Genomic DNA, 12,491 nt, shown 5'->3' with positions numbered 1-12,491 from the left:
CAACACTGCTGCAGAGATTTATTGATGAGATGCCAAGACTCTTTCTTCTCTTTCTTTGGATGACTGTATCTGTAACACTATATAGAGAGGTTGTAAAGGGTTTCAAACACGGTGAATATACTATGAATAATAGGAACTAGAGTTATTAGAATACTATGTACTAGTACTATGAATACTACGATTCAGTAATAAACAGTTTAAATAAGTGTTTGATTAACTATTTTAGAAAACGATGCACAGTGCCACTTGTGACCAACAGACTGAGGGCTGTCCTCACCAGCTTGGCGCTGGGCAGTTTCCTTGGCATGGGCACATCTACGATGGGCATCTCTGCGTGCAGGGGGTAGGCCTGTGTCATGCAGTCACTGGGGCCGCTGCCCTTAGGGATAACGGCTGTGATTTTAACCCTCTCACAACCCTTCACTGAACAGAAGGCAAAGTCCTCCTTCTCATTGTGGGCCTTCACTCGGAGGAACAGCAGGCTGAGAGGGAGACAGGGGAGACTAAGAGTTAATAAGGATTCACTGGGAGAAACAGCAGACTGAGAGGGAGACAGAGGAGACTAAGAGTTAATAAGGATTCACTGGGACAAACAGCAGGCTGAGAGAGAGACAGAGGAGACTAAGAGTTAATAAGGATTCACTGGGAGAAACAGCAGGCTGAGAGAGAGACAGAGGAGACTAAGAGTTAATAAGGATTCACTGGGAGAAACAGCAGGCTGAGAGAGAGACAGAGGAGACTAAGAGTTAATAAGGATTCACTGGGACAAACAGCAGGCTGAGAGGGAGACAGAGGAGACTAAGAGTTAATAAGGATTCACTGGGACAAACAGCAGGCTGAGAGAGAGACAGAGGAGACTAAGAGTTAATAAGGATTCACTGGGACAAACAGCAGGCTGAGAGAGAGACAGAGGAGACTAAGAGTTAATGAGGATTCACTGGGAGAAACAGCAGACTGAGAGGGAGACAGAGGAGACTAAGAGTTAATAAGGATTCACTGGGACAAACAGCAGGCTGAGAGGGAGACAGAGGAGACTAAGAGTTAATAAGGATTCACTGGGACAAACAGCAGGCTGAGAGAGAGACAGAGGAGACTAAGATTTAATGAGGATTCACTGGGAGAAACAGCAGACTGAGAGGGAGACAGAGGAGACTAAGAGTTAATAAGGATTCACTGGGACAAACAGCAGCCTGAGAGAGAGACAGAGGAGACTAAGAGTTAATAAGGATTCACTGGGAGAAACAGCAGGCTGAGAGGGAGACAGAGGAGACTAAGAGTTAATAAGGATTCACTGGGAGAAACAGCAGGCTGAGAGAGAGACAGAGGAGACTAAGAGTTAATAAGGATTCACTGGGACAAACAGCAGGCTGAGAGGGAGACAGAGGAGACTAAGAGTTAATAAGGATTCACTGGGACAAACAGCAGACTGAGAGGGAGACAGAGGAGACTAAGAGTTAATAAGGATTCACTGGGACAAACAGCAGACTGAGAGGGAGACAGAGGAGACTAAGAGTTAATGAGGATTCACTGGGAGAAACAGCAGACTGAGAGGGAGACAGAGGAGACTAAGAGTTAATAAGGATTCACTGGGACAAACAGCAGCCTGAGAGAGAGACAGAGGAGACTAAGAGTTAATAAGGATTCACTGGGAGAAACAGCAGGCTGAGAGGGAGACAGAGGAGACTAAGAGTTAATAAGGATTCACTGGGAGAAACAGCAGGCTGAGAGAGAGACAGAGGAGACTAAGAGTTAATAAGGATTCACTGGGACAAACAGCAGGCTGAGAGGGAGACAGAGGAGACTAAGAGTTAATAAGGATTCACTGGGACAAACAGCAGGCTGAGAGAGAGACAGAGGAGACTAAGAGTTAATAAGGATTCACTGGGACAAACAGCAGACTGAGAGGGAGACAGAGGAGACTAAGAGTTAATAAGGATTCACTGGGAGAAACAGCAGACTGAGAGGGAGACAGAGGAGACTAAGAGTTAATAAGGATTCACTGGGACAAACAGCAGGCTGAGAGGGAGACAGAGGAGACTAAGAGTTAATGAGGATTCACTGGGAGAAACAGCAGACTGAGAGGGAGACAGAGGAGACTAAGAGTTAATAAGGATTCACTGGGACAAACAGCAGCCTGAGAGAGAGACAGAGGAGACTAAGAGTTAATAAGGATTCACTGGGAGAAACAGCAGACTGAGAGGGAGACAGAGGAGACTAAGAGTTAATAAGGATTCACTGGGACAAACAGCAGGCTGAGAGGGAGACAGGGGAGACTAAGAGTTAATAAGGATTCACTGGGAGAAACAGCAGGCTGAGAGGGAGACAGAGGAGACTAAGAGTTAATAAGGATTCACTGGGAGAAACAGCAGGCTGAGAGGGAGACAGAGGAGACTAAGAGTTAATAAGGATTCACTGGGACAAACAGCAGGCTGAGAGGGAGACAGAGGAGACTAAGAGTTAATAAGGATTCACTGGGAGAAACAGCAGGCTGAGAGGGAGACAGAGGAGACTAAGAGTTAATAAGGATTCACTGGGAGAAACAGCAGACTGAGAGGGAGACAGAGGAGACTAAGAGTTAATAAGGATTCACTGGGAGAAACAGCAGGCTGAGAGGGAGACAGAGGAGACTAAGAGTTAATAAGGATTCACTGGGAGAAACAGCAGACTGAGAGAGAGACAGAGGAGACTAAGAGTTAATAAGGATTCACTGGGAGAAACAGCAGGCTGAGAGGGAGACAGGGGAGACTAAGAGTTAATAAGGATTCACTGGGAGAAACAGCAGACTGAGAGGGAGACAGAGGAGACTAAGAGTTAATAAGGATTCACTGGGACAAACAGCAGGCTGAGAGAGAGACAGAGGAGACTAAGAGTTAATAAGGATTCACTGGGAGAAACAGCAGGCTGAGAGAGACAGGGGAGACTAAGAGTTAATAAGGATTCACTGGGACAAACAGCAGACTGAGAGGGAGACAGAGGAGACTAAGAGTTAATAAGGATTCACTGGGAGAAACAGCAGACTGAGAGGGAGACAGGGGAGACTAAGAGTTAATAAGGATTCACTGGGAGAAACAGCAGGCTGAGAGAGAGACAGAGGAGACTAAGAGTTAATAAGGATTCACTGGGACAAACAGCAGACTGAGAGGGAGACAGGGGAGACTACCTACTGTACTCATCTACTACACATTCTCCTCTCTCCCCCTGATCTCTCCCTCCTCACCCTCTCTCTCCCATCTCTCCCTCCCTCTTTACCCTCTCTCTTCTCTCCCCCCTCCCTCCCTGCCTCCCACCCTCCTCACCCGGTATCTTCCTCCCAGTAGTAATAGCCTCGGGACAGGTGAGACTGGTTGATCTTGTCTCTCTGTGTGGTCCTCATGAACACACTGGTCTTCCTTGTCTGCTTGGTCAGCCGGTTGTGGATGTCTGAGATGATGGTGAAGGTGGTGCCTGGTGGGTAGCAGAAGCCCACGTTGATCCAGTTGTTCCTGGAAGACACACACAGACAGACACACAGTTAATCCATCAGAAAGGACATGTTTACAGGAGGCTGTCCAGCACTGAGATGGACTAAACATCTACTCCTGCTCAGCGGTCATATTCATTAGTAAACACACCGTAGCAAAACATCTACTCCTGCTCAGCGGTCATATTCATTAGTAAACACACCGTAGCTAAACATCTACTCCTGCTCAGCGGTCATATTCATTAGTAAACACACCGTAAACATCTACTCCTGCTCAGCGGTCATATTCATTAGTAAACACACCGTAGCTAAACATCTACTCCTGCTCAGCGGTCATATTCATTAGTAAACACACCGTAGCTAAACATCTACTCCTGCTCAGCGGTCATATTCATTAGTAAACACACCGTAGCTAAACATCTACTCCTGCTCAGCGGTCATATTCATTAGTAAACACACCGTAGCTAAACATCTACTCCTGCTCAGCGGTCATATTCATTAGTAAACACACCGTAGCTAAACATCTACTCCTGCTCAGCGGTCATATTCATTAGTAAACACACCGTAGCTAAACATCTACTCCTGCTCAGCGGTCATATTCATTAGTAAACACACCGTAGCTAAACATCTACTCCTGCTCAGCGGTCATATTCATTAGTAAACACACCGTAGCTAAACATCTACTCCTGCTCAGCGGTCATATTCATTAGTAAACACACCGTAGCTAAACATCTACTCCTGCTCAGCGGTCATATTCATTAGTAAACACACCGTAGCTAAACATCTACTCCTGCTCAGCGGTCATATTCATTAGTAAACACACCGTAGCTAAACATCTACTCCTGCTCAGCGGTCATATTCATTAGTAAACACACCGTAGCTAAACATCTACTCCTGCTCAGCGGTCATATTCATTAGTAAACACACCGTAGCTAAACATCTACTCCTGCTCAGCGGTCATATTCATTAGTAAACACACCGTAGCTAAACATCTACTCCTGCTCAGCGGTCATATTCATTAGTAAACACACCGTAGCTAAACATCTACTCCTGCTCAGCGGTCATATTCATTAGTAAACACACCGTAGCTAAACATCTACTCCTGCTCAGCGGTCATATTCATTAGTAAACACACCGTAGCTAAACATCTACTCCTGCTCAGCGGTCATATTCATTAGTAAACACACCGTAGCTAAACATCTACTCCTGCTCAGCGGTCATATTCATTAGTAAACACACCGTAGCTAAACATCTACTCCTGCTCAGCGGTCATATTCATTAGTAAACACACCGTAGCTAAACATCTTGCCCTCTTTATTGGACAAGTTCAGGTCAGTCTCTCTCTGTTTGTCAGCTTGCTTCCGTTTGGTGATAGTGAAACTAGAAACTAGTGAATACGACTCTGAGGTCCCGTGTAGCTCAGTTGGTAGAGCATGGTATTTTCAGCAACTGGGTTCTATCCCCAAGGGGTCCAGTATGAAAAAAGTATTGGATAAGAGTGTCTGCTAAATGACGCTCAAGACACCACAGATGATAGTCCGTACGGCCCAGCATGGCAAGCGGTACCAGAGCATCAAGTCTAGGTCCAAAAGGATTCTTACCAGCTTCTACCCCCAAGCCATAAGACTCCTGAACAGCTAATCAAATGGTTAACCAGACTATTTGCACTATACTTTTACTATTAATTACCTGGACTAACCTGTGCCCCCGCACATTGACTCTGTACCAGTACCCCCCTGTATATAGCCACACTACTGTTATGTTATAGTTGCTCTTAATTAAATTATTTATTATTTTTCTATTTTCTTATTTTTAAGTTTATTTTAGTAAATATTTCTTAACACTTGTTTTTCTTATAAGTACATTGTTGGTTAAGGGCTTGTAAGCATTTCACTGTAAGGTCTACCTACACCTGTTGTATTTGGTGCATGTGACAACTAAAATTTGATTTGATTTCAAATGTGAAATGTCATGCAGAGTTTATGGTTGAACCTGAAGTTCCATTCCACAAACAATAGATGGCGCCAGAGCAGCATGTAACCAATGGGAATGCCCATATCCCACAATACAGTATATGTTCCTCCCTCAGAGTCCTTTCGGGGTAATCTCAGGCCAGGGAGTAGCTAACACGCTTGAAATGACTACAATGCCTCTGCTATTCAAATGACTGCCAATGATATTAAGAATATTTGCTGGGCAGGGGTGATGTCATATGCTAAGACAAACAGCCACCATAAACTACTGTATCACACTGTCCCTTGGGTTATAGGGTTCGTGGAAGGCAAGGGTGTGACTTGATGATATGGGTTTTATTAATATGACCACATGGTCAGGAGACGGGGCTTTGGGTTACTGGAGTTATTGTTGACTCATAAGATGTGGTGCCATGATGTGGACAGTTTGTTGGATCAGATGCTGAAACAATGATGGGAGAAGGAAGTGAATAGTGTGTGTGGTGAAGGGTGCATGTGTGTGTGTGTGTGTCTGTCTCTCTGAGTCCACTACCAATCTGTGTAGTCTCTCTCTCTCTGCCTGTGTGTGTGTGTGTCTGTGTGTGTCTCTCTGAGTCCACTACCAATCTGTGTAGTCTCTCTCTCTCTGCCTGTGTGTGTGTGTGTGTGTCTCTCTGAGTCCACTACCAATCTGTGTGTCCACTCTGTGTAGTCTCTCTGCCTGTGTGTGTGTGTGTCTCTCTGCCTGTGTGTGTGTGTGTGTCTGTGTGTCTCTCTGAGTCCACTACCAATCTGTGTAGTCTCTCTCTCTCTGCCTGTGTGTGTGTGTGTGTCTCTCTGAGTCCACTACCAATCTGTGTAGTCTCTCTCTCTCTGCCTGTGTGTGTGTGTGTGTCTCTCTGAGTCCACTACCAATCTGTGTAGTCTCTCTCTCTCTGCCTGTGTGTGTGTGTGTGTGTCTGTGTGTCTCTCTGAGTCCACTAACAACCTGTAGTCTCTCTCTGTTTCTGTGTGTGTGTGTGTGTGTGTGTGTGTGTGTGTGTGTGTGTGTGTGTGTGTGTGTGTGTGTGTGTGTGTGTGTGTGTGTGTGTGTGTGTGTGTGTGTGTGTGTGTGTGTGTGTGTGTGTGTGTGTGTGTGTGTGTGTGTGTGTGTGTGTGTGTGTCTCTGTCCACTATCAATCTGTGTGTCTGTCTGTCTGTGTGTGTGTCTCTCTGCATCCACTAACAACCTGTGTAGTCTCTCTCTCTGTCTGTGTGTGTGTCTCTCTGCATCCACTAAATCTGTGTAGTCTCTCTGTGTAGTCTCTCTCTCTGTCTGTGTGTGTGTCTCTCTGCATCCACTATCAACCTGTGTAGTCTCTCTCTCTGTCTGTGTGTGTGTCTCTCTGCATCCACTAACAACCTGTGTAGTCTCTCTCTCTGTCTGTGTGTGTGTGTGTCTCTCTCTGCATCCACTACCAATCTGTGTAGTCTCTCTCTCTGTCTGTGTGTGTTGTGTGTGTCTGTGTGTGTCTCTCTGCATCCACTACCAATCTGTGTAGTCTCTCTCTCTGAGTCTCTCTGCCTGTGTGTGTGTGTGTGTGTGTGTGTGTGTCTGTGTGTCTCTCTGAGTCCACTAACAACCTGTAGTCTCTCTCTGTTTCTGTGTGTGTGTGTGTGTGTGTGTGTGTGTGTGTGTGTGTGTGTGTGTGTGTGTGTGTGTGTGTGTGTGTGTGTGTGTGTGTGTGTGTGTGTGTGTGTGTGTGTGTGTGTGTGTGTGTGTGTGTGTGTGTGTGTGTGTGTGTGTGTGTGTGTGTGTGTGTGTGTGTGTGTGTGTGTGTGTGTGTGTGTGTGTGTGTGTGTCTGTGTGTGTGTGTGTGTGTGTCTCTGCATCCACTATCAATCTGTGTAGTCTCTCTCTCTGTCTGTGTGTGTGTCTCTCTGCATCCACTAACAACCTGTGTAGTCTCTCTCTCTGTCTGTGTGTGTGTCTCTGCATCCACTATCAATCTGTGTAGTCTCTCTCTCTGTCTGTGTGTGTGTCTCTCTGCATCCACTAACAACCTGTGTAGTCTCTCTCTCTGTCTGTGTGTGTGTCTCTCTGCATCCACTACCAATCTGTGTAGTCTCTCTCTCTGTCTGTGTGTGTGTGTGTGTCTGTGTGTGTCTCTCTGCATCCACTACCAATCTGTGTAGTCTCTCTCTCTGCCTGTGTGTGTGTGTGTGTCTGTGTGTGTCTCTATGAGTCCACTACCAATCTGTGTAGTCTCTCTCTCTGTCTGTGTGTGTGTGTGTGTGTCTGTGTGTGTCTCTCTGAGTCCACTACCAATCTGTGTAGTCTCTCTCTCTGCCTGTGTGTGTGTGTGTGTGTCTGTGTGTGTCTCTCTGAGTCCACTACCAATCTGTGTAGTCTCTCTCTCTGCCTGTGTGTGTGTGTGTGTGTCTGTGTGTGTCTCTCTGAGTCCACTACCAATCTGTGTAGTCTCTCTCTCTGTCTGTGTGTGTGTCTGCAGGTGTGTGTGTCTATATCTCTCTGAGTCCACTACCAACATGTAGTCTCTCTCTGTTTCTGTGTGTCTGCAGGTGTGTGTGTCTATATCTCTCTGAGTCCACTACCAACATGTAGTCTCTCTCTGTTTCTGTGTGTGTGTGTGTGTGTGTGTGTGTGTGTGTGTGTGTGTGTGTGTGTGTGTGTGTGTGTGTGTGTGTGTGTGTGTGTGTGTGTGTGTGTGTGTGTGTGTGTGTGTGTGTGTGTGTGTGTGTGTGTGTGTGTGTCTCTCTCTCTGAGTCCACTACCAACCTGTTGAAGTTGATGAGCCACACAGTGATCTCTGCAGGAGCAGCCTGGTCCCAGTGTACAGTGTAGCCCTTACCCAGGGTGACCACGGGCTGGAACTGCTGGTAGTGCTTCCTCTTGCCCAGAGCGCCCTCTAGTGTCAGGGGTCTGTCAGGGTACTCATCCTTTACCATCTGCATGTTCAGACTGGCAGGGTTACGTGTCTGTATGTAGATCTGAGGGACCACACACACATTAATTCACAAACGCATACAGACACAAGCACACACAAACACACAAATGTGTGTGACTAGGAACACGTTCACTAATCTGGAAGACATTAGAAAGTGAGTGAAATGAGGGGGAAACGAGGTCAGACTGCACAAAAACCTAGTGTATTAGCTTTGAGATGAAACTTAACCAACACTTTATTTTAAAGAATGTGTGAGTACATACTGTGTACCCATGTGTCTATGTGTTTGTATAAGATACGGTGTGTGTGTGTGTGTGTGTGTGTGTGTGTGTGTGTGTGTGTGTGTGTGTGTGTGTGTGTGTGTGTGTGTGTGTGTGTGTGTGTGTGTGTGTGTGTGTGTGTGTGTGTGTGTGTGTGTGTGTGTGTGTGTGTGTGTGTACATGCATGCTTCTTTCAGCCTGCATGGCGTATGCATACCAACCTGTGCATAATGCCCACTACAGATGGCAGCCCTCCAGTCAGGCACGTCAATACAGTCAGGGTGTCTCAGTAACCAGTTGTCCTCTTTGACCAGGAAGGCTCCAGGGTACTCACTGACCGAGCCGTCCACGTCGTGGAATATCGTGGTCTTGTCACCGTCCATTTGCATCTTGTTAAACCATGGGCCGGGCTCGCCGAAAAACACCCGGGATGTTATCTGATAAGAAGAGCAGGGGGTAGATGGGGAGGAAGGGGTGAGGGGGTGGAGAGAAGAGAGGGGGAGAGGGGAAGGAGAGGAGATTGGGAGGAAGGGGGAGAAGGGGTGAGGGGGTGGAGAGAAGAGAGGGGGAGAGGGGAAGGAGAGGAGATTGGGAGGAAAGGGGAGAAGGGGTGAGGGGGTGGAGAGAAGAGAGGGGAAGGAGAGGAGATTGGGAGGAAGGGGGAGAAGGGGTGAGGGGGTGGAGAGAAGAGAGGGGGAGAGGGGAAGGAGAGGAGATGGGGAGAGATGAGTGTCATGGAGGTGAGAAAGAGCAGCATGTCTCCCCTGTAAGACCGTGCTTATGGCACTGCATTACCCATAATCCATCTTGACAGCTCATGCCCAAAATCTGCAGCTACGCTTTAGGGCAAACACACACAATACACCCCAACTCCCATCATGTGTACAGGTAAATGCTAATCAGCGTGATACTCACTCACTCACTCACTCACTCACTCACTCCCTCACTCCCTCACTCACTCCCTCCTCCTCCCTCACTCCCACTCCCTCACTCCCTCACTCCCTCACTCCCTCACTCCCTCCCCCTCCCTCCCTCCCTCCCTCCCTCACTCCCTCACTCCCTCACCACTCCCTCCCTCCCTCACTCACTCACTCACTCACTCCCTCCCTCCCTCACTCCCTCCCTCCCTCACTCCCTCACTCCCTCCCTCACAGGCACGTCGTGGAAGGTGATGTCAGTAACGTTGTTGTTAGGGCAGCTCTGCCAGGAGTTGTTGAGTCTGAAGCCGAAGGCGCTGGTGTGTCGACCGTCCAGGGCAATGTATTTTCTGAAGGTGCAGTTCTGCACGGTGATGGGCCCGTCGTAGATCTGCATGCCACGGATAGGGAAGTCACTGCAGCACAGACATACAGAGAGTCAGAAAGACCAGAGGGAGGGAGACGAGTTAGAGAGAATGAGAGAGCGAGAGAGAGAGAGAGAGAGAGAGAGAGAGAGAGAGAGAGAGAGAGAGAGAGAGAGAGAGAGAGAGAGAGAACTTGATGGACAGACAGACCCTGGTAAAAAGTAGGGCACCAGGTAGGGATTAGGGTGCTATTTGGGACGTAGACAAGATCATGAGTGCTTTGCGATGTTCCCAAGTGTGCCGGAGGGGACATCGTCATCTCTTTCAGCACACAGACAAGGCTCTGTGCTATCGGATATTGGATAACGACTGCATCTTGGGACCATTTTGTAACACTATGCAAAAGTTCACATGTCGTTGCAAATGATCATTTTTTCTCCATACAGCATATCATGTAGAACTGAGACAGATGATGGATGACGGTTTCTTTCACCCAGACAATAAAAGAATGTCAGATATGCACAAGTTGAGACATCAGACTTTTAATCAGACTTCTGTCTGGCCAAGCACGCAACACGCTGAAAAGGGAAAAGTGAAGGGGTTCATTTCAGGGTAAAATGTGAATGAGGAGATGCGATACGAGGAAAGGAGAGGAGGAGAAGGAGAAGGAGAAGGAGAAGGAGAAGGAGAAGAGAATGAGAATGAGAAGGAGAAGGAGAAGGAAGGAGAGGAGAAGGAGAAGGAGAAGGAGAAGGAGAAGGAGAAGGAGAAGGAGAAGGAGAAGGACAAGAAGAGGGGAGGAGGGGAAGGGAGATAAGAGAACAAGAAATGAACAGACAGAAGAGGAGAGAAAAGGGAGAGAGACACACAGAGTGTCTCTGTTTCTGTCTCTGTCTCTCTCAATCTGTCTGTGTGTGTGTGTGTGTGTGTGTGTGTGTGTGTGTGTGTGTGTGTGTGTGTGTGTGTGTGTGTGTGTGTGTGTGTGTGTGTGTGTGTGTGTGTGTGTGTGTGTGTGTGTGTGTGTGTGTGTGTGTGTGTGTGTGTGTGTGTGTGTGTGTGTGAGCCAACACTCACACTCCTCGAGGCAGGGTCCTCCCATTGAGGTCGGGTCCCCCGGGACCCCAGATACGGTTGTCAGGAATGGGCATGCCCCTGTTCTCACTCTCTCCAACAAACAGACTGTTCTTCACCTCCTGACGAGAACCATCGTCATCAGGGAATGTACCACCACTACACAGATATGGAAAGACAGAGACAAAGTGAGAGAGAGAAAGAGTTTGTGTGTGTGTGTTCATTTCATCGAAAAATACTTTTCATTTTTGTTGACTAAAATGTAAGGAGAGGAGAATTCCACGTGAGACTAATGGACATTTCATTTGACATCAAGCTCCTGGTCATCAGTTTTTCCATCATAAGCAGAATATTCTTCAGTTGTGTGGACGGATTGAGCTGATCTGCCCGGCTCTCTCACAGCTCCCAGTGGTTACATCAGTCGCTCGTCAATCTGATGCGAAGTCAGGACACTGGACTTGTAACCAAACTCAACTAGACACAACAATGCTTACTCTCTCTTAATTTCATGTAGGCTATTTTTACTCTGATCACATCAGTCTATATTGTTAGTGGTGAATCTGCGTTGCCGCTCTGGTACCGCTCTGGGGTGGCTGTTTTCCTATGGAGAAAACAAATGCTATTTCTTGAATGTTAGGAGTACAATTATAGTTCTGACATCTTTGGAGGGGTAAAATTATCCCCTTTTTAAAGAAAAGGCTTTTATTTACCCCCCTTGACAGTTATGATGTGGAGAAAATCAGAGCCGTAAATGATTGAACATCTAGCCAAGGCTTTATATCCTATATGATGAATTATGTCAGGCATTGGTTACAATCTGTCACAATATAAATGTTGCCAGCTAAGGTATACGAGGGGATCGTAGGTCTAGTTGGACAAGGCTATCTGAATGAGTACATGATGGAAGTTAGAAGTAGCTTAAATATTCATTATTTAATAGATTATTTTTCTATTATGTGACTAAAATGGCTGTGACTAAAACTGTCCAGAGTTTTAGTCGACTGATAATAACTAAAACTAACGAAGAATGAAATGACTCAAATGTGACTAAAAGGTATTTTAAGACTAAACATAAAACCAAATCTAAAATAGATGCCAAAGTTAACACTTTTGTGTGTGTTTTTGGTTTTACTAAAGTAAAACAAGGACAATTCCCCACGAGGAAAATGTCTATTTTAGGTTTAGGGGTTAGGTTTCGGATTAAAATTAGGGTTAGGGTTAGAATTAGGGTTAAGTTTAGGGTGAAGGTTAGGTTAAGGGTTAGCGAAATAGGATTTTGAATGGGAATCAATTGTTTGGTCTCCACAAGGACAGTAAAACAAGTGTGTGTGTGTGTGTGTGTGTGTGTGTGTGTGTGTGTGTGTGTGTGTGTGTGTGTGTGTGTGTGTGTGTGTGTGTGTGTGTGTGTGTGTGTGTGTGTGTGTGTGTGTGTGTGTGTGTGTGTGTGTGAGAATGAGTGAGTGAGTGAGTGAGTGAGTGAGTGAGTGAGTGAGTGAGTGAGTGAGTGAGTGAGTGAGT

General features: G+C 46.6%; 1 protein-coding gene across 1 annotated transcript in view; it reads right to left on the bottom strand.

Moving 5' to 3' along the window:
• Positions 1–12,491, bottom strand: part of LOC124019835 (cell migration inducing hyaluronidase 1) — a 114,156-nt gene that overhangs the window by 19,929 nt on the left and 81,736 nt on the right. The window contains exons 19-24 of the mRNA XM_046335267.1: positions 10,977–11,132; positions 9,773–9,953; positions 8,842–9,057; positions 8,192–8,403; positions 3,297–3,482; positions 278–482 (exon numbers count right to left, since the gene is read on the bottom strand). Of these exons, the coding sequence (XP_046191223.1) occupies positions 278–482; positions 3,297–3,482; positions 8,192–8,403; positions 8,842–9,057; positions 9,773–9,953; positions 10,977–11,132 (1,156 nt within the window). The remainder of the gene's footprint in view (positions 1–277; positions 483–3,296; positions 3,483–8,191; positions 8,404–8,841; positions 9,058–9,772; positions 9,954–10,976; positions 11,133–12,491) is intronic.

This window comes from Oncorhynchus gorbuscha, unplaced genomic scaffold, assembly GCF_021184085.1.
Source record: "Oncorhynchus gorbuscha isolate QuinsamMale2020 ecotype Even-year unplaced genomic scaffold, OgorEven_v1.0 Un_scaffold_694, whole genome shotgun sequence".
Lineage (NCBI taxonomy): Eukaryota > Metazoa > Chordata > Actinopteri > Salmoniformes > Salmonidae > Oncorhynchus > Oncorhynchus gorbuscha.
This window is presented reverse-complemented; position numbering and strand designations above follow the sequence as displayed.